Source organism: Micromys minutus, assembly GCF_963924665.1.
Source record: "Micromys minutus genome assembly, chromosome: 11".
Taxonomy (NCBI): Eukaryota; Metazoa; Chordata; class Mammalia; order Rodentia; family Muridae; genus Micromys; species Micromys minutus.
Window position 1 is genome coordinate 16,124,516 of NC_137980.1, and position 25,242 is coordinate 16,149,757.

Here is a 25,242-nt window from a genome sequence, read left to right on the forward strand (position 1 = left end):
GTGTCTTGTGAGAGCCTTTACTCATGAGGGCTGGTGAGTGTCCAGTGACATGAACCAGGGAGACTCACAGTTTGCAGAGGCCGAGGACTTTTTTGTCGCTCCTTTTTTCTTCTTATGTGCAGAGCACCCTTCCGGATTTGCCTAATGGCTTTTTGTTGGTTTTTGTTTTGTTTTAAGACTTAGTTGTTTAATTTTATGTGCATAGATGTTTTGTGTGTGTTTATGATGCATACGTGCACACCCACAGAGTTAGAGGAGGTGTCACATGCCCAGAAATGGGAGTTCTAGATGGTTGTGAGCCACTGTCCTCAGTAAGAACAGTAAGTGCTGATGGGTCAGCATTGTGACTGCATTGGAGGTAGAACCAGGAGCAGACAGCTCTGAGGCTGCCTAGCAGTCCAAGGCAGCGGTGACATGCACAGTTCAGAAGAGTGTGTGGTATGGGATGTGTTTGCTGTGAGCATGGGCTACTGGGGAAGGCCCGGGTGCCGAGGGCTCTGAACCAGCCTGGATTTTGGAGTTGTGAGAGTTTCCCTAGTGACTTTTTACATTTTGGCTTTCAGATTTCAGATGTGGCATTGAAGAAACCTTAAACTATGTTTTCTTTATAGATAACAGGGCAAAGGGAAGGTCATTTTATTCTTTTGGATTTGGGAGTGGTGTGGCTAATATTTAAAAATGACATATTGGGATGGAGAGATAGCTCAGCAGTTAAGAGCACTGACTGCTCTTCCAGAAGTCCTGAGTTCAGTTCTCAGCAACCACCTGGTGGCTCACAACCATCCGTAATGGGATCTGGTGGCTTCTTCTGGTGTGTCTGATGACAGCTATGGTGTACTCATATAAATAGAATAAATGATTAAAAAAAACATGACATACCAAATAGAAGCTGTGTCTTGATATACATAGAAAATACAGTTTATATTCCTTCATATAGGTTTGGATGCTTTGTTTTTGGAACAGATGAGAAAATGAGGTACTGTTGCTCTAGAATTCTCAGGTTCTGTTTGAAGGCCATAAAGTCAACTTTATCATCATCATTATTATTGTTATTATTGTATGTATCACTAAAAACGAAACATTTAGGACCCCTTAAGCTGTAGATTGTTTGTTAGTTTGTTTTTTTAAGGTGATTTTTAGTTTATGGAGAACGTTCTTAGTACATGTGGAATGCTATGTAGGCATACCTGAAATTTGCTTACACCTCTCTGAACTTGGCAGAGTGTGCAGAAGCTAATTTGTATTTATCTTGTGGGCCATTTTTGTTGTTTTGTTGCTGTGTCTCTGCTGACACTTGCTGAACTGATTACTTGGTGGTGAGCAGTATCTGTGTGAGCCTAAATGTAGAAGCAGCTTTAAAAAAAGCACAGAATTGTCTTATTCTGAGAAAAGTTCTGTTTCCCTGGCCCTGGCTCTGGCCTGTTGGAAGACTGTTTTTAATGCTGTGCATCTCTAAAAGTCACAGCCTTGCATAGGCCTTCGCTACACTGTGACTCAGTTTCCTCCCCTTCAGACAGCTTGTTATTCCCGTGGTGTCTCAGTAGCTCAGAGGTCATGTTTGTCCTTCAGCACTTCTGTGTGTCAGAGCAGCAGCACCCAGATGGACAGTGCACAGTTGCTGGGTTTGCTGTTTGTTTGTTTCAAAGGCCGGGGCTGCTGTCACCTTGGCCAGTTCGTGTAACGTCATTTTCTTTGCTTAGGATGTGTTTAGTTTCGTCATTACAAATTGCCACAATCTAGGTGGATGAGAAGGATAGGAGTTTATTACATTCCAGGGAGCCAGAAGACGGAAGTCAGGTCTAAATAGGCTTTGTCCCTCTCCTCCCTTTCCTTGTGGATACAAGAAGCCATCTCTTTATCTGAAGGTGCTTGTGCACGGTCCTTGCATTTTTTGGTTTACAGATGAATCACTCACTTCCTGCTTCCATCTTTACATTTCTTCCTTCCTTCCTTCCTTTTTTTTTTTTTTTTTTTTTTTTGGTAAGGACCATGTTCCTTCTGCTCAACATGATCACCTACTGAATCCTTAATGACACTAGCTAGTGTTCTGCTCTCAAATGTAAGCACTTTCTCAAGGTAGGAAGTACTTTGGAGAAAACAGCTTCACCCCACTACAAAGGCCTGCATCTCATTCCACTTCACAAGACTTCTGAAGGTGCTTGGAGGAGGCAGGGCATGAGCACAGGGCTGGAGCAGAACGTGGGAGAGGAGAGGGAGGAGAGAGAACGCATTTTGTTCGGCACTGCTGCTTAGATGCTCAGTGTACCTCTTGTGACCCTTCTTCCAGGTGGTTATGGCTGTCGCTCAGCTGTATTGGCACATCTCACCCAAGTCGGAGGCTGGAGTCATTTCTAAATCGCTGGTGCGCTTACTTCGTAGCAATAGGTAGGTCATGGTTTGTCTGTGCTTTTCCTTCTGTGTTCTCAGAGGTGGAGTTGAAACATCTAATTCATCTCCTAGTCCTGGGATATGTAGTTGACTGTTTTATAAGTAAGGTCTCATACTTAATGGGTTATTATAAATTGACTGTATTTAAGAATTTTCTTTACATTGAGTATTATATAGTTTCTTCTTAACTGTGTTGTTTTCTCAAAGATGCTTCATTGAATATGTCTACTGAAATTCTTTTAACTTGTAGGGAGGTGCAGTATATTGTATTGCAGAATATTGCAACTATGTCAATTCAGAGAAAGGTATGTATATTGTGAGCATTTGACTCAAAGAAGCAAGCACACAGTTGTGATAAATGTACTCACACATTTATTTCTGTCAACCTAGGGCATGTTTGAACCTTATCTGAAGAGTTTCTATGTTCGGTCCACTGATCCAACTATGATCAAGACACTGAAGGTTTGTGTGCTTCATGCAGGTTCCCTAATACCCGTGTACTTTGAACAGCTATTGGAGTAGCTTCTAGCATCTGTAGCCTGTGGGCTTTATGTGGCTTGGGATCAAATTACATCCTCGTTTATGCACGTTACCAACTGAGCTAGTTCCCTAGCTCTCCCTTTTAAAAAATGTGTTTGAAAATTATTTTTTATACTTTGCATTCTGTATTATTATGTGCTGGATATAGTATGGTTTACAGATGTGTTAAGTTACCTATATCTCAGATAATTTAACACACTGAAAGAGACAGACATGTAGGCTTTGACATATGGAAGAATTTAACCTTTTGTGGGTGTTTTTGTGGTTGGTGGGTGGATATTTTGAAGGGCTAGGAGTAGACTGAACAGTTTTGCCACCACAGACTATGAAAGCTCTGGTGTAATGCTGAGACTGTGGTATTTACTTGGGCACTGGAACATTTCTCTACGATGTGTGCTATGTAAGAGAACTTACGAGACATTACTAACTGATGGAGAAGAGGCACTCTTTAGATATTGAGACGATGTCATTCACATGGAAACTGGGTTTATTCAACATCAACAACAAACAAACTCCTGCTTTATAATTATGTAACGTTTCAGGTCACAAATGTTAGCCAGAGGAAGGACTGGAAAACTTTACAGTCAAGAGAGTGACGAACTGCTGTAGTTGGTATCAAGTTGAATCTTTGCACTTTTACACTATTGAGGTAGCTGTGAAACAAACACATAAAACAGTCGTGTGGAAGCAAAACTGATGTTAATTTCCTGATTGTTCTGATTTTGTTTCATCTACCAAGCCTGTAGGCAGCAGTATTTGGGGGATGATCTTGAAGCAGTTCGACAACTCTATCCTGGGTTTTAATGAAAAACAGTTGTGTGTAATATACAATTAGATTTGAATTTTTTTTAAGAATTATTATTTTATGAGTTCACTGTAACTGTCTTCAGACACACCAGAAGAAGGTATCAGATCCCTTTACAGATGGTTATGAGCTGCCATGTGGTTGCTGGGATTTGAACTCAGAACCTCTCTGGAAGAGCAGTCAGTGCTCTTAACCTCTGAGCCATCTCTCCAGCCCCTTGAGATTATTTTTTAAAAGCTGTATGAGCAAAGACATGTGTAATGCATTTCAATGGCAGGGCACTTGCTCAGTTTGTTCAAAGACCTAGGGTAGTTCCAAAAATGACTATCTCATGTGGTAGTGCAGGATTGCAGGTCTGTAATGCCAGACTTTGGAGGGAGCGTCAATAAAATCAGTTATTTAGTTACGTGGTAAATTTGAAGCCTTCCTGGGATCCATGAGATCTTATCTCTTCCTTGCACTAAAAAAATGTTGTCTCAATAGTATTATCAAAATAAAATGAATAGTTCTTAGAAAACAGGTTCCTGACAGATACAGCAAAATAAGTGAACTTTACACAGAATATATAAAGTATGTTTTCTGTGGTCTATGCCTTTAAGTAGACTGTTTATAGCATTTACTGTTAATACAGTACTTGATATGAATGTGCTGATAGACATCTTGAGTTTTCTGTTGATAGCATCTGTTTTGTGCCTACCTTCAGAATAATTAAATCTTTTCTGTGGGTAAAACATACTTCTAACAACCTCAGTGGGAGTAGACTTTTAATTTCACATTTCTTACTTTTATAAGTCCAGGAATAGAGATTAAAATTGTCTAAGCATCTGAGTAGGTAGGAAATAACAGCCAATCAAGAAAATTAATTGATATGTGGAAAACAGAAGTACTACATGAAGGACAAATTGTTTTCTAACTTTATTAATAAAAAATAAAAGTTGAGCTAACAAATTGTTTAGGTTAATTAGATATAAATTGTAAAATTAAGACAATTAGTGAAGATGTGGGATTTATTTCCTACTTATTTTTTTAAGAACTATGTAATTATCTAGTCTCTGTAGACTTAAGGAAACAAACTAAGACCACCTCAAGGGTATGAGCCCCATATGACAGTGATTTTTTTTCTTTAAAAGAATCAACTTTTAACTGATGTTTAGCTTCTAAATTCACCTTTTTTTGTGTGTTTTAAAATGTCTACTTTCCCTTTTTCTCTACTGTAGCTTGAAATTTTGACAAACTTGGCAAATGAGGCCAACATATCAACTCTTCTTCGAGAGTTTCAGGTTTGTATACAATGCTAATTATAATTTCTAAAATATGTTCAATCATAAGTTAAATATGTCTCCTACTCAATCTAGAAATAACACAGTTGCACAAATAGAGATTTGGGAAGATTCAGCAGTTAGGAAGCTTTTCTGTTCTTGAGAGTAAACATTAACTACAAATACAGACTTAAACAGAACAGCCTTGTGTTTCTATTTCTGTTTCCATAGTACTGGAGAGACTGGCTTATTATTTGGCTCAAAATTTTGTTTTCTATCCACATTGCCACCATCAGCTGTTCTTTCTGTTCTCTGAAAGCACTTTCTGTGTCTGTGACAATACATCGTTTGTTACCTGGTTGCCAGTTTAATTGACCTGGCTCTCTTTTAAGTTCTGCCGCTTTAACTTAAGCTACATTGTTGAACCACTTAACAGCAGTTGTGGCGGAGCGGTGACTACAGCTTACTGTCTTCTGGTGAAGGTGATGGCCACCGAGCCTGACCTGTGTGGTGGAAGTAAAGACCCACTGGATTAAAGTATTTCATTGGCTTCATGCACTTTATGATCAGAGGGTCAACTGTGAGCCACTGTGGAAAGCGCAGCAGCAGCAAGCCTGCATCAGTTCCACGTCCTGTGCGCAGCCCTGGAGTTCTTGTTAGCTTTCAGCATTTATAGATTTAATGAATGCTGTTGCCATGATTCTTCCATCAGCCCACACGGAATTTCTTTTTACCTGTGTACGGACGCCATGTTTTCTTTTAATCTGTTCTCAACCGTCCTAACCCTAACCCTTTAATACTGCTCCTCATGCTGTGGTGACCCCCAGCCATAAAAGCATTTCTGTTGCTACTTCATGAATCCTGTTGCAATATGACTCATAATGTAAATATGTTGACAACCATTGTTTTGAACTATGACTTACATTGTTCAGGATTATTAAAATGTTACTTCATGCCCACGATTCCTTTGTTTTCACCTGGGTACCTGAATTTCCATCCTGTTTATATTTTTCTGGAAATAGTCATGATAAAATTAGAATATCGTAGAGCCATCTTTTTGTGGGCATGCCAGAAAATTGGGTTTCTCAGCTCTTCTCTTAGGCCAGAGATCGATGTTGGGGTTTTAACTTTACCTCACTCATATAATCAGATCTCACCTCCTTCCTAAGTCCCCTTCCCTCATCTCATGTCATCCGTCATCTTTCTGCACATGTCTAGCACCCGAGGACAGCAGGAGGCGGCTCTGTGTGCCTGGCGTGGGCCGAGAGCCTCTGCAGGCTCTGTTCATCTGCTTTTTCATTGCCGGGAGTGTTGTATAAACTCTGCAGAACGTTTGGGCCTGCACCCTCTGTGCGCTCATCTTCAGCACTGTCTAATTCAGTACCTTACTTCTGCTTATGCGTTGTTCTTATTTATAATAACTGAACAAGTGAGGTACACTCTTTCTCACTGTGGCGATTAAATTACCTGTTTAGGAGCAGTTTTAAGCTACTTTGGTTTTTCTTGTCATGGAACTAAAAAGTTTGTTCCACTTCAGTGTTTCGTCATCTCCTTGAGACTTTGAATTAAATTCCTACATAGTTTACATATCCTTTTTCTTTGATTTCTTACTTAGATAACTGTTTCGATGCATATTTTTTTGTAGATGGCCATAGAGTTAATTCTGTATTGTAGACTTAGAATTTGAGGTTAGGAATCTTTTTTTAAAAACTATAAAAGCTTTGGTTTTAAATTAGGCAAGTTGTAACAAAAGTCACAAAATACGTAAGGGTTTCCTTTGTAAATGAGATCTATCAAGTTTGTGTGAATATATAAGCACGCGGTGTATTTAAGGAATGCGCTTGTGCTCGCAGCATGGGTGAGAGACACTTCACAGTGGCTGCTGGGTCCTCACAGTCACTCTTTACCCCTCCCGGTGGCCTCTGGGTCATCACCAGCGTACTGCTCCTTCTTTCCTTTTCTCTGAACGTTCAGTTTAGTGTCTGAAAAGGTGGCCCCTTCTCTCCGTGGCTCACAGGTATTGCTGGGTAAATGGACGGAAACCTTCGCAGAGCATGTTCTCAGCATCTTCTCCCCTGACTATCAAGCTAATCGCTGGTTTTGGGTGATGCTCACCACTGTCTGTTTTGGAGCCTTGAGCCATTCACTGCAGCGAGTGGCTTGAAAATGTCCTGTCGCTATGGGGCACTAAGTTAGAAGAGACGAAAGACGTTAGGCAGTCATTTGGGTCCCCCTTGGGCTTAAGAGAGGATTGTATTCTGAAATTATTTGTCTTGATAAAACAATAAAAAATGGGCTTTCATTCACTCTATAGCACCAATGTTGAAACTAATTCAACTGTTTTTAGACCTACGTGAGAAGCCAGGACAAACAGTTTGCAGCGGCCACTATTCAGACCATAGGCAGATGTGCAACCAGCATTACTGAGGTCACCGACACATGCCTCAACGGCCTGGTCTGCCTGCTGTCCAACAGGGATGGTGAGTTCATAGGTTCATTTTATTTTTATATAATCTATAATTGGATATTCTTAGTAAGTCCTGTAGCTGCAATCTTTATCTTTTGGGGTTTTTTTATCTATCAGTATTCTCACAGTAAGTAGGAACTTTATTCTTGATTTACACGAAAATTCATTTCAAAAAATAAATTAGATAATTAACAGATTTTGATTTGTGCCTGTTGAGACAATTTATCTTACTCATTCAGTAAGCACTGCTTTATACCCTCCCTGCAAAGGTTCCCTGTGACTGTTTGCCACAGTCATGCATGGAAGTCATGTGTGATATTGGTTCACCTGCAGAGGGTGCTAGAAGCAGGCAAATGACTTTATAACTTGTAGCAGTGGCTGGGCCTCAGCTTCTCAGTCTTCCAGATCTACCTAGTGCTTTCCCACTGAAGGGGAGCTACACATAGCCGTCACTGCTACAGGTTCACGTGGACCCTAATGTTATTTAAGTTTCTCAGAAACGGGCTAGCAAAATGATTTGTCTAAATGTTACTGTGTTCTGCACTGAAATGCCAATGCTCTGAGGTCGGTCATGGCCTGAGAAGATGATGAGCCGTTTAAAGAAACACAGGCTAACTTCTCACAGTTAGAAGATTTTATTAGAATTGTACAGTGGATTAAAATGCATGTTTACTTAGAAAATGCATAAGCTGTGTAAAATTGTTGAAATTAGTTATTGATTTTTTTAATATGAACTACATTATGTGTAGTACAGATATACATGAGAAAACACCCATGAATCAAACTTAACAAAAGTTGATTATATTTTACATTTTGCTTCAATAACTTTTTACTACAACAATTACTTTTTCTGTAGAATGCCATAGACCCCCATATGTAGGTATTTCTAAAATTTGCTATGCTCTGGTAAGTTCTTCTAATGGGGAGCCCGTGATAAACTGAAACCAAGCAAGCAGTAAAACAAAATTAATTCCTGAATAACACTGATCTGTGTTTGTGAGCACACATGAAATTACATTGTTTTACCTACAAACTTATGATCACTAGAATATTTTCCTATGTAACTATTAAAACTCAAATTTTACAAATTAATAAGGAAAGAAATGTCTAGCATATTTGCCCGTGCTGGCGAGATGAATGGTGTTTGTGCTGTCGATTCACTTGGGACAGAAACATCTTTCTGTCCCTGTTTCAGGTATGACCGTAGGAACACATTGATCACGACTTTCTGTGGGTTACATAAGGTTCAGTAGTGTAATAGTTGTTTTAAGATCTCCTTGTATAAAAAAAAGCTATCAGAGATTAGTGAGAACTCTGACCGTCTTTTTAATACAAAGCATACCACAAGTGTCTGCCCACCTAATTTTTTGGTTATTTTTTTAATGAGAAATATTTATGTTAATTTTAAAGTAATTATTTCTACCACATACATCTTATTTTTTAAATTTTTATTTTCTTTGATTTTAAAGAATCTTCCAAAGCATTCTTGAAGTTTGCCATAAAATAGCCCATTATCAGCGTGAAAGATTAATTTGAAAAACAGATTTCTTAAGGTTCTTCAGCTTGAGAAATTCACATTTCAATTGACTTAGGATAATTTAATTGCCTATGGTAGTTTATTTTAAGTAACATATTAACAGAATTTGTTTGTCTGAATAACCTTGTTGGCACCTACTATAAAGTAAAGAAATTAGATGGAATATTAGTTTTCAATTTTGTTTAGTTTTTTTTTATAATTCAGTAAGCATTTAGTAAGAATTTGAATCTGTAGAGATATTTAATAAATGTTGAATAGATTAATAAAGTATTCATTTAGCTTGTAAAAGTCTGCCTTTATAGCACTCAGTCTGATGAAAGGCACCAGTAAAATAAAATAAAGATTTTAGTTTTCCGCATCTGCTTCTTTTTCCTCTATTGCTGGTTATTTGTATCTGTAGAGCTAGGCATCCTGCTTGGACGTTGATGCTGTCTTGGTAATTAGCCCACCTACCTCTCCTGCTCCTGTTTGTAAGATGAGGGAACAGGAGACTGTGGTGGATATAGGGAATTCTATTTTGTTGAGGACAGGAGGGAAATTTGAAAAGGTCTAGAATACAAGTAGCATTTGCTTATAGTTATAGAACATTCTAAGAGTTCAAAGGGTACTTGGATGCTTAGCTTGACTTTTGGACAAAATCATATAATTATTATCTGTTTCCTTATTCATCTTTAAAATTATATGTCTTAAGATAAAAGTGAAAATACATTTTTTTGTAAACTAAAGCCTTAATAGTAAATATTGATTCCCTAATATTTATGAATTTTCCCTAATATTTATGAATTTACTCCCAGAGAAAAAAATACAGTTACACACACACACACACACACACACACACAAATAGGTGTAATACATTTTATTTATATTCATAATGGGTACTGTATTTCAAGGAAAAAATTTAACAGTACAAATTGTGATATTCTGTATAGTATTACACCTCTGAAGTATATGCTAGAAGATTGTCTAATATCTATGACACTCTTAATTTTTTTAAGTAAAAATTTATATAAAGACAGGATGTACTTTTGGGGGGGAGTGTCTGTGGCATTAATAATAGTTTATATGGACTGGGAGATTTTCCCAGTTGGTAAGTACTTGCTATACAATCAGGAGAATCTGAGTTCAGATCCCATCTTCCGTAAAGGCAGGGAAAGATGGCATTTGTCTGTACTCCATTGCAAGAGGCCATGGTGGAAGAATCCCTGAGCTTTCAGGCTAGGCAGTGCTGGGTCTGCAAGTTCCAGGTTCAGTGAGAGACCCTATCTCAAAAAGTGTGGAAAATGACCAAGAAAGGCAGTTTTGACTTCTGCCCTCTGCAAGTGTGTACAGATGCATGGATAGCACATCTACAGACAAACACAGTCTGCATCAATACACATGCACACAAAGCAATAGCTGGTGTAACTGTTACTTCGTAAGGTCAGAAGCTCAGATACTGTGATGTCATGTGTCCTTGCTGGTGCCACCACAAAGGAGATGAGACTCGACATCCAAATTCCAGCTTGTGAATCGGCTTCTTACTCACAGAGCAATTTTATTAAAGTCCCTTTGAGAAACAGGTGGCACACTTGAAAAGGATAATTCCAGAGAATTAGTGAAGGAGCTATGAACAAGGTATAGACAGGATTAGAGCAAAGGAGAAGATACCATGTGACCCCTATTGGCTATGAGAAGCCAGCCACAAAGCAGCTTGGGTAATGCATCTGCATGCTGAGCAGCCTCTGAGGGTACTAAGTTGGGTGAGCAGGAAGATGGGTTTACAGCACACGTGGAAGCAATCAGTTCATGGTCATACTCATTTTGGCACTGAGGTGAATGCTGTTTCTATGGTGATTCCTTTCCTGCTACTCTTGGTTGTTGCTGTTGGCGTTTCTGGATGCCTCACTTTAGCAGGGTTTGGTGTGGTTGTCACCCTTCTCTTCTCCCCTTTTGTATAGAATAGGGGAACATGTTTAGATGCTAGGTGTTTGGTTATATAAAAGCTCTGGCTGAAAGGCAAACATACCATCCACTATAGAGTGTCATGTAATGTCCGTTGCAGAGGTGAGAGGTATTCTAGAAGCTAAGCGATAGCTGCAGAGTGCAGAGATTAAAGTGAATTCTGCATAAGGCACAGGCACACACTGACGAATATGCTCACGATGTAGGTTGCCATGTGTTTAAGCATCGAGGACGTTTTTGCTAATTAAAATTTGCATTTTACCAGGCAGATTGCAATTGAATTGATTATATGTATTTAATATGGTAATCTCTTTCTTTGTCTTTCAGAAATAGTTGTTGCTGAAAGTGTGGTTGTTATAAAGAAATTGTTGCAAATGCAGCCTGCACAGCATGGTGAAATTATTAAACAGATGGCCAAGCTCTTGGACAGCATCACTGTGAGTATCCCTGCATCCTGCGGACTTCACTCAGTGCAGGATCCTCCCTTACCTGGGCATCCCCAGTGGCTAAGAGAGCCGTGATGCCTGCTGTAAGTCCTGACCTCAGTTGGTTTGGTTCAGGCTGAGTTACAGGCCTGAGAGCGGGGAGGAGAGACGGTGAGCCCAGCACTGTGCTGTGTGTAGGTGGCACCATCTTGGTGGGACTTTGGTGCAGAAAGAGAGATATTAGATAAGTACACACATTTGCCTGGATTGATGTGTCATATGAGAGTCTCTGATGTGCATAACAACATGTTTTCCCAGTGCTGTCCTTTGAGAGATCCTAGAAACAATAATGCCCTTATCAGTAAGTACACCAAGTACAGAGAATTTGTGTTATTATTGAGATGTACTTTAATGCCAACAAGCTTACATTTTAAAATGTATAATTGTGAAGGATTTAGTGTGCTCATGAAGGTGTGCAGATATTTTCACACCCTTAAATCATAATCTCATACTTAAGCCTCAGCCTCCTTCTCTCTCCCTCACTACCACTAACTTACTTCTCCTTTCTTTGGGTTTGTTTTTTTCTTGATATTTTATGTTAACAGATTCATAGTATGTGACCTAGTTTTGGAATTCTTTCCCTTAACATGTTTTCAAGCTTAGTTTTTAGATAAAAGTAACTTTTTACATTGATTATATTTTCATTTGTGGGCATGTACATGTGCCACGGCCCTGTGTGGAGGTCAGAGGGCAGTTGGTGGGAGTCCACCATGTGGCTCTGGGACTCCTCAGACTCAGCAGCAAGTGGTTTTGTTGCTGATCCCTGCCAGTCCCTCTGCTGGTCTTACCACCCTTTGTTCAAGGAATCTGGTTTTCTTAGAGAAATGGCTGATTTCCGAGCGAGGATAAAGCAATGAGGAGCATGTGAACTTGGACCAGTGTGTGGGGACAACGGGAGTGTATAAAATGATAGTCACATTTAAAGAAGGCAAAGAAAAAACCCTCAAGAGCCCAGCTTACAAGGGCCAGGAGCTTCCATTTAACTTTGGCAACAAAGTTAAAGACCGTGGAAGTAAGTGAGTTGGTGTTATCTGGGGGTCTCTTCGCTATCCTGGAGTGCATGCAGGAGTGAAAAGTTGAGCAGCTGAACAGGAGATCGGAAGAAACTTCCATAAATTTCCACAGCAGCTAATGAATGAGAGGATTAAGTGTCACTGCCAACCACAGAGACGCTGACTCATGGGAGAATTCTTGAGACACACTACACGCTAACAAAGACCTAAGGAGTATCAGAGTGTTTGTACAGCCTGTATCCTATCCCTAGAAACTACCTCTTAGCTTGCAAAGGTTTGAATCTCGACTTACTGTGGCGACCTGGCGCGTGCTATCTTAACCGAATGTCCTGCAGGTGCCTTCGGATGCACTGAACAGTGGTGACTGGGAGCAGCATCGGGAAGTATGAGACAGACTGATGCTGAGCTGCTTTGTAATGTGACTGGGCTCTGCTCCCCAGATGTCTGTCAGTTACCAAGAAAAACTCAAGTGCTGCTTGGTGTGGTAACATTCACCTTTAATCCCAACACTTGGGAGGCATCTCTGGGAGTTCAAGGCCAGCCTGGTTTACATAGTGAGCTTCAAGCACAGGGTTATGTAGTGTGACCTTGAGTCAGAATAGTACAAAATCAAAACAAACAGAAGAACCTGAGTTATTCCAGCTTCAGAGAGATGTGAATATAGTGATGTGGCTCTGCCATGTGGCTTAACTTGGGTGTCCACTGAGAGGACATTTTCATTGACTTGGATGGACAGAGGTCCTAGCGAGAACCATGGCTAGAACAGCTGATGAATGCAGAGAACTTCAGATGGGGATAGTTTGGACTGTGTACAGAGAAAAGTGTATTTGTATTTACATATATAATTAACTGTGAACAGTAATTGGTGAATGTCATCCAAAAGCAGTAAATCGGAGCTCCTGAAAGGAGGGGTGCAGTTGGAACTCTGCGTTCGTCTTAAGACACATGGATTGAGGTGGGACAGACGCCAGACTGATGGGTTTGGGGGTGTCAAGAAAGAAAATGGAGGGAGATGAAGTGATTTTGTGTTAAAAAGGCCAAGGAGAGAGTACAGTATCTTTGGTGGAAACCGTGGGTTTGAGTGGGGAGAACTAAGGTTTCTTAAAAAATACTTTATAATGATTGAGAGATACACAGTTGTGAGGGGAAACAGGAACTGGAATTCTTTGTCCCTGAACTGCTTCAGAATGTGCCTGCTTGTGTGTCTGGAGTGCATTTGCCTTATACTTTCTTGGAAGAAAAACTTTTGAGAGTCAGCAGTTTCCCTGTAACCTAGTTCAGTGACAGCACCAGCTTTCTGTGGGGGCAGAGAGTGCTGATGCCTGGGAGCTTGTTTTGATGTTTATTTTTGTCAGAAGTTAACCCTTTGCAATCAAAACCCCTCATCGAGCAACAGGTTAAAACATAAGGCAGACAAAGATATTTAGCAAATGTGAACAGAAAATGACATTTTTTGTTAATTAGAAAATTTTTATGAACTGGAACATTAAAAGTGAAAAGGCTAATTTACAAAGGAACTAAGAAACCTAGTCCAGTTTGTGAAAAACATGGCAATAATATAAACATACGAGAGGAAACGTCTCAGTGTGCCCGGAAGTCGGTGTGGTGAAGCGGGTATGGTAGGGCTCTAATGTGCTGTTCTGATCTAGGTGCATGTGTGTAAATCTGTGATGGTGGGTAGAGTAGTCAGTTGCAAAGCTTCAGAGAAGGGAGGGAACACAGTGGCTTAGTGAATCAAACTGTCTCTGTAATAGGTAATACCCATTTTGAAATGGTACATCTATATTCAAAGTATCAAAAATGTGTTTGGATATGAAGGGAACTTTGATTTTACATTTTTCCTCTTAAGCAATAAAGTTAGATTTAACAGTTAAATAACTTTAAATTTAAATGAAGGTAAAAATAATTTTACAGACCATTAGAGCTTTTGTTTATGCATACCTGTTCATGGATGTGTGTGTTGGGCTTGATCCTAAGACCTCAAAAATGCTAGACAAGCATTATGCCCCTGAGCTAAACCTTACTATTAAAACTATACTTTTAGATCAAAGAAGGAATGTGTAGAATAATTGTTTCCTATAAACAAAAGGGGATGGATTAGCAGTTAAGGGTACTCCCAGCTCTCCAGAGGACCTGACTGCAGACCCAGTGCCCCACTGGGGAATTTACAATCTCCTGTACTCCAGCCCTGGGGCTGAGACCCCTGACCTTCCCGTGTACTTGATATGTGCTGTACACAGCTCTGATTGTTAGAGATCAGAAATGAAGAGCTAGGATTTGTACATAAGGAATTTGGAGAAGGCAGTTGGCAACAGCTGCCATGAAGACCTGAGTTTCTCCCCAAGATCCTTGGTGGGGGAGAGAACCCACACCAGCAGATTGTCCTCTCATCTCTCGGTGTTTACCCTGGCAGCCTTCCCATGCCTTGCCTGCCAAGTAAAAAGATACAAAAGGAAACAAATTCATAAAGGAACAAAGTGAAACCTAAAGACCCAAGAAGAAGAATCCTGGGTGAAAGGTTTTCTGATTTGCAAAAATATTCAGTAAATACATATTTGACATAGACTTATAAGAAGTTAATAAAACAGAGCCCCTTCCTCATCAGGCAAAGAAGCTAACTCTGATGCATGAATATTACTGAAAATTGTGTGTGTGTGTGTGTGTGTGTGTGTACATAATTAGAAGGACGTCCAAACAGTGGTGCTGTGTGAACTTGGACTTTAGAAGTGGAGCTGATGATGAGGTGTCATATGACAGGGAACTGACAGAGAGGGTGTCTCACAGAACACCAACAGTGGTCAGGAGGAACCATCAGAGTGGTGAGAGTGTAACAGAGGGGCAGACTTAGCCCTCAGATCTCTCCTTCCTGATCTTGAGAGATCTTTATTAGGACAGCAGCCATGAACCTTCTGGAAACCCCTAACTGTGAACAAGTGAGCAAGCCTTATAAGCAAGCCTAAAATCTGACCTTTTTTCTGATTTGTACTTTGAGATCTGGGATGATGTCTAAACTCAGCAATTTCAGAAGAAGCCAGCCTGACCCAGAAGTTAGTACTGAACAAGTTCACCGAGGACCTAAAACACCTGTGAAGCCAGCAGGCTAGGCTTGTACCTGGGAGAGCCGTGAAAGACCTAAAAGCCAGACCTCAGCCACCCTGTCTACCTCCTCTTTTTTTGCCAAGAGAGATGAAAGGGAAAACATAGGATGGTGTAGGACCAGGCAGGAGGGAGACTGTACCGTCTCTGTGTGGTCAGGCTCTTATGGAAACAGCAGAAGACAGAAAGCCATTGTGTGCTGTGTAAGCAGAGCAGGGGCAGAGATGTGTATCCCTTCCTTGGAGGGAATGAGGTCCAGGGAGGTGAAGTCACCCTCCACAGTGATGTGTGATTCCTGTGGGGTTAGAGGCAGCCCTTTTCCAGGTCCTTGGCTCTCCTTTTCTTGTCCCAGTGGTTCAGGGGAAATTGGAGGTTCAGGCTCACACTTCCAGTGCTGGCACTGCCACTGATGAGCTGGGACACGTGGGCAACTCTTTGCCCTGTTCTTTCTCCAGTGTCCTGATTTTTCCAGTGGAGTTAATGGTAGAGCCTGCAGCATACTGTTTTTGTGGACAAGAAATTAGCTGGCTTTCAAAAGCACTGTGACATTGTGGATAAGGGCTCTTTAGATGTTAGGTGTGCAGATTTTAAAGAGGAGAGAACATTGATAGATTTTGTCATATTAAGACAGATTTCCTTGCTTATTTAGGGAGTAGCCGAGTTGAAATATGAAGACTAATGTTTACATTGTTCTCCTTCTTGAGCTCATCCAGATTGAAGGAATAATGGCTGTAGCAGTCATCGTGGGTGTTCTGGTTGTGACCACATTGTCCTTTGGCATGTCCTTCATTTATAACTGCTTTTCCAGAAAGATTGCTCTGGAATAAAATGCACACTACTTGAAGATTACTCTGGCGGGTTTTGCATACTATTTGCATGTTACAGGCGTCATGAAAGAACACTTGGATGTTATTCTGGAAGGGCGGCTGAGTAAGTGTAACGTGCTACATTGTGCACGTTTGCACAGATGCCTCACTGGACGCTGCTGCTTCACGAGTCCCCTTTTACTGCACCCTCACACCGATACACAATTCAGATCTAAATTTTAATGCATGTAGAGCCCAGATACAGACTATTGGGATCCGACTTGCTGTTAGCATGCAGCCTGTTTAGATGTCTACTGATTCTGCCTTTGGCATATTTAAATAAATAAAATTGATGATTTTGCAGATTTATTTTAGATTATTGTCCAGTGCAGTGGGATGTTGCTGAAACACAATACCTTTTAAATTGAACTGTGAACAGAGCGATCTGTAAATTCTAGATGTCTCTTTATAACTGTGGTGGGGAGGAATCATCATTTGTTTCTGCAGGCAAGTTAATGGGTTAAGACAGCAGTGGTAACTACCTTCCCTTGGAAGGCTTGAAAAGTACACTTAACCACTTGCTCAGGGCATCTAGAATAAAGAGTCAGGCACAGTCATTTACAGTCCAGTTAGCCTTTGAAAATACTGAAAAGCAGCAGTTCTATGAAGAGTGTTACACTGGGTGTGGCCTTGCTTGTGTGCACCTGCTTGCCTGCACTTGTGTGCGTAGTGTATGGTTAGTGGAATTTTAGTTCACTGCTTCTGCTTTTTATGTTGTTGAATAAAACTGGGGGACGGGAAACTTTTTTATTTGCAGCTTTAGTTTCGAGGGAAAAGGAAGGATTGAATTTATCTTAGTTTTCTGCCTCTAGCCAAATGCATACAAACATTGGCCTTGCTAGTTTCTTAGGGCTTTATTGTTTGGTTTTTAAATACGGTCTCATGTAGCCCAGGCTGGCTGGGATTCCGTCCTGTTTCCTGATTGCTGGGTGCTGGGTGCTGGACTCTAGCCATGTGTTTCCATGTCTGTCTGCTGAAGTTTTTATAAAATATCATTACCACAAGTTTGATACACTATTTTTATTATTTCTTATTATAAAGAAGTTTCTACATTTTTTAAAAGATGTTTGCTTAAGAATTTTTAAATTCAGTTCTAGAACATTTCCAGTGTTTCTCCTATTCTTCTACTACTACTACTACTACTACTACTACTACTTTTTTCCTTGTTGTAATTGATTTATTTATTGTTTTGATTCTTTCAAATGTTGTTATCATGAATACTTGGAGTATTAAAATACTGTTTCTTTAATCTTAATATACTCATGAATCTGAACTGTTCTAACGCCTTCATTTTGTGATTGCCTTTATAATTACAGAAGAGAATTAAAAGTATGTTGCCAAAGGGGAAAAATGCTTAAATCAGACAACAAATTATGTTATGTTGTAAAATTCTGATTCTTCGAGTTGCAATTTATAATAAAATATTTAAGAAAAATAAATCTAGCATAACTGAGCTCTGAGTTGCCTATATATTCTCATTTAGAAGTACCTCTCATTATGGAAGGCCACTTGAATTGCTCCAGGCTAGAAACTTAATGCACCACTCAATTACTATTCTTTAGCCCAATTTAAAATAATAGATTGGGAGTAAGGTCTTAATGCAGTGTAACCTTTGGAACATTAGAAATAACCTCCTTCTCTCCAGAAATCGGTGTACAGTAAGGATATTAGTTTGATCACACTGCATGAGTAGATTTGATATAGCCCTTAGGCCCTTTAACTAGCATAAGTAGATCAGTTTCCTCTCTGTTAGTAAGTTCAGTTTAAGTATGGATTAACGTCATTGCTGTTACAGTGTTAGGAAGTGTGCTTTTCTTATATTTCCAAGCGGTTTTAATGACCTCTGATTCTGATGATTCACTTTAAACATGTTGATATTTTTATATTATTATATTATTATTATGAAGCAAATATTTGAAAGGAATTTGACGTGGCTGATATTGTGATAAAATTATGACCATGGAAAGGTTTTCCTTCGTGCTTTCTTCCCACACTGACCATCAGTGCGGCTGCATAGGAGGCAGCAGGCCTTGAAGAGACACACAGCCATCAGCTCCTGCACTTAGTATGAAGAGCACATTTTCTATGCTAGGTGAAAATGTTCACAGGAACTAATTTACATGCCCTCTCAAATTCCTTTTGGAAAGGAGAGGATACAAATAAGCAGATAGTAATAAAACTAATTTGCATACTCTAAAATATTGGTCCTAATGGTTCTGATGGAAGGTTTCCAATTTGAAGCAAGGCGGTGTTTTTTAGGAAAACAAATTATATTGAAGTGTACTTTATTTTAAAAAATTGTAATACTAAAGTATAGTACAGCACATTTCTGCCCCTGCAGCGGGAAACAGTGACAGGAACCAGCAAAAGCTGCAGTCACTCCGATTTGGCCTGGAATTTGCTGGACTCTAATGGGCCTGTATTCTAGACAAGTCATGCTTACTTTACTAAATCTTTCCAAGGCTGTTCTTTGAAACCGTTTTAAATTTTTTATTTCTATAACGTATAGAGGCATTTTACTTGCATGTGCGTCTGTGTACATCATGTGGAGGCCAGAAGTGGGCATCCCGTCCCCTGGGACTGGAGCTACAGATGGCTGTGGGTGTTGGGACCCACACCCAGGTCCTGTGTAAGAGCAGTCAGTGCTCTGAACCCTGACCGTGTCCAGAGGTCACCTTTGTGTTTAAACTTGATATACGGTGAGTGGTCAGTGTTAGCAGCTCCTGGATACGTACATTCAATGAGGAAATGAATAGAGATCTTGGCAGTTCTAAGCCTTTTCTGTGCTGATGTTGAGGAGTGTATGATTAAACTTCTTCTAACAGTGTGATCTGCTTTTCATATTAGGTCCCTGTGGCTAGAGCAAGCATTCTTTGGCTAATTGGAGAAAACTGTGAACGAGTTCCTAAAATTGCTCCGGATGTTTTGAGAAAAATGGCTAAAACTTTCACTAGTGAAGATGATCTGGTGAAACTGCAGATTTTGAATCTTGGAGCAAAATTGTATTTGACTAATTCCAAACAGGTAAGAGACGGATATTATTCAGCCTGCCGGGCTCTTCCCTCACTCTACCCAAGCCCTGCAGCCTTCCGTGAGTTACCCACGCGCTCAGCGGTACTGAACCCTGTTGTATTAGGTGCGGTTGGTGGCGGCAGTGCATTCCTTCTAACAGTAGAAAAACTGGCTTAACAGAAGATCTGTGGCAGAGGTGTTGAGGTACAGTGGCCATGAGGGCGTTCAGAAGGTCTGACGAAGGAGAGGTCAGTTTATTTATGAAGACGTGGAGAGGGCCTGGAGGAGGTCACTAGGTATGCAGAACAAGAGGAGGAGAGAACAGGGCAGAGCCGTGAAACTGCTTGGGGAATTTAAGAAATTCGTAGAGGTCCATGTGTTAAAGGGCATATGTGCTCCCTTCAGTTAATAAGTTTACTTTCTATCAAAAATGTGATGGTTTATGGAGGCGGGGCCTGTGACAGTTTTAGCTCAAGAGGGTGGGTCCTTCTAAATGGCATCTGGTGGCTCGTGTCTTAAGTTGTCGTCGTCAGGCCCTTAGTTTCAGGGTGGCAAAGAGCCAAGGCCTGAGTGGAGTTTTCCATTTAGAAATGATAGACGGTGTTCAGGGTCATTTTACTCACTGAGTTTGAAGGCGGTGTTGGTGCTCTCATGGTTTTCTTTGAGCTAAATTTTCTTCGTGACAAATTTGGAGCCCAGTTGCTGTTGTATGTTTCACAGTGGCTCTCCCCATGACCACTGCGGACACTATATGCATAGGTGAGACTGTCGTGGTTTCTGAAGGTTCTTTACTATTTCACATAGTTTATTAGCTTTAAGTGATATAAAAATGGGTGATGTGTCCTGTTTACAGTGTTTCTCACTTTTTTAAACATGAAGGTGGTTGGGAAAATTATTGAGAGAAAATTAGCACTAATGAATAGTTGAATGTACAGTCATCTCAACAGCACGTTTTAGTTATGTGGTTCATAACACACTGAGTATTAGGTAGAAACTAAACTAATTCCTTTGACTGAAATGTAAAAACATTTCTGCATGTGCTTACTTTAGCTGTCTGTAAAACTGAATAGGTAAGAGTGGGCCAGTCTTTAGAGCACTAGGACTTAACTGTAGACCCGTTTCCCTGGGAACTCACTGAACCTCTCCAGAACTTCCACTGAATTGCGTGCTTCTAGAGTCTTTGTAAGTTGGTTTTTTTTTAATAAGGCTTAGTGTTATTTATATACTATTTACTATTATTTATTTGTATGCATAGAGAACAGTTGAGTAATAAATTTTGCTTCTTTAAAATGTCTGTATTTGCTATTAGGGAAATGCCAAAATCAGTGACGTTCTTGCTGTACAAGCATGAGGACCTGAGTTTGATATGCAAGGATCATTTAAAAGTCAAAATAAACAGCCTGAGTGTAGCAGTCCAGGCTTGCCGCCCCAGCACTGGGGAGGTAAGACAGGAAGTAGATCCTGGGCTGCTTTTTCATTTAGCCTATCCCAATTGGTAAGTTCCAGGTCAGTTAGGGACGGACCTCACCTCAAAAAGACAAGGTAAGTGTGGAGGTGAACTGCCTCCAAGTCTGATGGTCTGAATCTGAGCCCTAAGAACCACATGATGGAAAGAGAACCAAGCCGTACAAGTTGCTTTCTACCCTCCACATTAGTCTCCTCCCCTCGCTTTTTCTCCCCTCCCCTCCCCTCCTTTCTCTTATCTCTGCTTTTCTCTCTTCTCTCCTTCTTTCTCCTCTCCTCTCTCCACCCCTCCCACTTTCTCCTTTCTTCTCCTCTGCCCTCTCCTCCCCTCCCGTCTCTTTGTCTTTTCCTCTGAATAAATAAATACATAATAAAAATTTAGGAGGACAAATAAAGTAAAGCAGTAGCCTCTGAGGAACACTCCCTACAAGGTTAGGTTGACCTCTAACCTTCACAAGCATGTGCTTGCTTACCCTCACGGGGACACACACACACACACACACACACACACACACACACAAAGGGTGGGAGGTGGGGGAGACAGAGACAAATAGACATACATACACACAGAGAGACAGGAAAGAGAGCTGAAAGATAATTTCCATACCTTGCTTTCAGATGGCAAAGTAAACTCTAGTTAGTATGACCGTCCCAGAGATAACAGATTTAAGCTGGACACTAGAAAGCACAACTGTCTAACCACTCAGAGGAAAGAGTCGAAGCAAAAAGAAGCAGCCCGCAGTGTGGGCATGGCAGCTGCCTTCTAGGGGAAGTAGAGGGCGGCATGCGAGCAGCTACAGACAGAACAAAGCTACGGAGGGTTCTAGAGTACCGACGGTGGGGAGCCTGGAAGTCTATAGATAAATTGCCCAGGGTTTTGACTGATTCCTGAGAGAGATCCACAAAGCAGCACCCTAAGAATAAAAGGCCTGGCCTGAGATTTGAGGTGCACCCAGGAAATAGAATATACACTCTGAACCCCATCAAGTTAATGGTGTGCCGAAGCTAACAAAAACTATTAAAGGATGTTAATGGCGTTGAGAGTGGTGTCTGTAATATAACATCTGCAGTCCAGATTTACTCGGTATAATGGAGTGTCGTGGTTTAATGAGTTTCAAGTTTCAGTGAGGAAAATGGAATGGGTTCTACAGACAGAAGTTGCTAATGGTTTCATAACAGTATAAATGTCACCGAATTATAACCTTAAAGTAGTAAGTTTCATGTTTATTTATCCTCAGTTAAAAAAGATGATTGGAAATATGTGGCCAGTTTTCAAGTTGTTGGGAAATAAGTTTGCTTGTGTTTTTCTTGTTTAACAGTTTCATGCCTATATCCAGTATGTTGTGATTCCATTACACATGCTCCATTTTGTTCTCTCATCCTCTTCTCTCTCTGCACCTTTTTTCTTTGTGGGGGGCAGCACTTTTTACTCCGCTGTGTAGGGGAGTCCCAGTGGGGGTGGGAGCATGTGTAATTGTGAGCAGGACAAACCAACTCTCCGTGTGCTGTCTCACAGGTTACAGAGCCGGTGTGCGGCGCTTTCCTACTTAGGTGGCCTAGGAGTCAAAGCAACTCAGTCCTTGCCATGCAGCATCTGTGATCCTAAAGATGCTCATGAGAAGCAGAGCCGCACCGTGTCAGACGCGGGCATCGCTGCAGGTGGAAGTAGGGTCCTGGTGCTCAGCCAGCCACAGAAATATGGTACAGATTTTCTTAAGTGAGAACCCCATGAAAACAAAACCACTGGTTTCTATGTAGTGGTTCTTAAGAATACAACTCCTCAGAAGTACAGACTCTTACACGAGGCCCAGGTTGAGTGAGGCCGCATGTGGTGATAGGTTCTGCTCTTCTGTTAGACGTGAGTAATCAGAATCTGAAGCCAGGAGGAAAGTTGTATGCAGAGTGGCCCTCAGCCTGCACGTGTCAACATCTGACGTGGGTGTGAGGCATGTATTCAGCGGGTACCTAGGCACACGGGTTCTGCTAGGTTCATTTTCTGCTGTCACCCACTGTTTCTTGCAGAAGAAATCAAATAGAAAATTCAAATTATTCCTGAATTTCTTTGGAATTATTGCAAATACACATTTTCAAAACAAGTGTCAGAGCAGAGCTTCTGCAGGTCTGATGGGATGAAATGAGACCATCCTGGTCATTAGCTCATGGTACGTATGAGCTCATGGTTCTTAGCTCATGCTGTTTAGCTCATGGTACTTCCTCTTTTTCAGTTGAGCTCAAGCCGACATGTCTAGTCAACTGCTAGATTTTTCTTAGTGGGAACAAATTTTTCATAGTGAGGGAAATCATTTTGTTTTTCAGGAAGAACCTACTCCTCAGGGCCTATTCTATTAGGAAAGGCAGTGCGATCCCTCCTTTGCTAGTTCATGGAGAAATGTTAGATACACAGCCAGTGGACAGCACTAGAGATGGGTCAGTGTGTGGGAAATGTCGGTGTCGCCGAAGTCTGGGCACCCAAGGCAGGAAGACTCAGCATGGGTTTGGTTAAAATGGATATTAGCTCTTAAAAGTGACTAAAGGGTGTTTTCTTTTTAAAAAAAAAAAAAAAAAAAAAAAAAAAACCTGTAATAAAGTCTGAGCTTTCAAGTATAGAGATAAGTATTGGGTCAGAGTTGTTCCCAGCCTGTTTTCATATATAGTTAGGGCAACTTGCAGACTCGCAGAAAGGAACATAACGGGAAATGCACACGTCACGCCTGCCTGTCAGCAGGCACAGTTGCTGTCAGCGTTTGCTCCAGTGATGGCTCTGGAGCTGCTGTTGGCCTCATCCTTCTTCCTTACTGGTGAGCACTGTGCTGGTGGTGTGCTTCATTCAGCCAAACCCGTTATGTGAGTGTGCATTAATAAGCGCATAGAGCCTGTGGTTCTGAAACACACGTCTACTCTATTACAGCTGTGCAGCTTTTCATGTCATGTCTTAGAAACAGTGATATGTACAGATGTGGGTCATTTACTGTTTGATATTCTGTGAGATGCCAAGTGTCTACTTCTCTGCTACTTAGACAGTGATCACTCTGTACTCATTGAGAGCATTTGGGTTCTCAGTAGGAAACGGGGTAATTGTACTGATATCTTGGGGATCCTCCTAAAGTGAGGAGCACGTTTCCTGATTTGGACCTCTTCAGAAATCTCCTTGCTTTTCCTTTTGTTTTTATTTGACAAAGCCATGGTGCTATGCAATGACCACACTACTCTGCTTTGCTCTCCCTCTGCCTTCCCCCCCACATCCTCATCCCCCTCCTTCTCCTACCCCCTCCTTCTCCTACCCCCTCCTTCTCCTACCCCCCTCCTTCTAGCCCCCTCCTTCTTCTACCCCCTCCTCCTACCCCCTCCTTCTCTTACCCCCCTCCTTCTAGCCCCCTCCTTCTTCTACCCCCTCCTTCTCCTACCCCCCTCCATTTTCCTCTCTCCCTCTCCTTCGCCCTCCCATTCGCCCCAAGAAAAGTAAGTGAATGTGAGCAAGAAGGAAGACCTAGACTAGGGTTTGAGCTCAGTGGTGTAGCGCTTGCCTGGCATGCCTGAGACCCTAGGCTCAGTTCCTACTGTTCCTCCCTATGGCAAAAAAAAAAAAAAAAAAAAAAAAATCAAGCAGGGAGGTCTTTCACATTGACTGCTGAATTTAAAAACTTATTTAAGTCACTGAAAGGAACCTTTGTCATGCAAGTACAGAACAGTTGTGCTGCATAGATTTTCCTCTAGGGTAGACTAAGAATTCTGTGCAGTTCCCAAATGTCTTTAACAATATTTTGCCTTTAAAAATAACTGTCATTAAACTGGATGCTGAATTCTGCAAGTTTTTTGTATTCCTTCTTGTTATGTCTTAGACTTGTTTTATGACTATTTTACATGGCCTTTACTAGTTCTGACTGTTAGTCACACTCATGCGTTCTCTAATGACATTTACAGACCATGTGTACAATGAAAGTTCCACAAGTACTTACTTGGTGATGCATTGTGTGCACAAGTGCGCTCTGGCCCCACAGCTAAGGGAAGGCCCAGTGATGCCTTTCCTAGGGCATATCTTTGTCATTAGTGTGTGACTGTTTTAGGACACTATTGTCTGAATAAGCAGTTGCCACTTTATTACTTGTTAGAATAGTCAGGTAAGGATATGGTGCTCATCTCTTACGAAGGTAGTTTAAATAACAAATTCCTTAGTTTTTGTAGTATTTTCCCTCACGTTCCTTTTCCTGAGTCACTGTGAAGATGCGTAATTGATGTAAGTCGTGTTTGATAGCCAGCTGATAACAGCACTGCTTTTTAAGTCTAAACAGGACAATTACATGAAAGTAAAATGTAATAAATTAGATCAGAGGGTACTGAATATTTTTGTCAGAGTACAATATATCTCATT

The 25,242-nt window shown here is 40.9% G+C and overlaps 1 protein-coding gene across 2 annotated transcripts in view; it reads left to right on the forward strand.

The window, feature by feature from the left end:
• The window catches only part of AP3B1 (adaptor related protein complex 3 subunit beta 1), a 191,070-nt gene that overhangs the window by 74,767 nt on the left and 91,061 nt on the right, over positions 1-25,242 (forward strand). For both annotated transcript variants that reach the window (XM_080925494.1, XM_080925493.1), the window contains exons 9-15: positions 2,288-2,385; positions 2,639-2,693; positions 2,779-2,850; positions 4,951-5,013; positions 7,340-7,472; positions 11,265-11,374; positions 19,245-19,421. In XM_080925494.1, the coding sequence (XP_080781620.1) occupies positions 2,288-2,385; positions 2,639-2,693; positions 2,779-2,850; positions 4,951-5,013; positions 7,340-7,472; positions 11,265-11,374; positions 19,245-19,421 (708 nt within the window). The remainder of the gene's footprint in view (positions 1-2,287; positions 2,386-2,638; positions 2,694-2,778; positions 2,851-4,950; positions 5,014-7,339; positions 7,473-11,264; positions 11,375-19,244; positions 19,422-25,242) is intronic.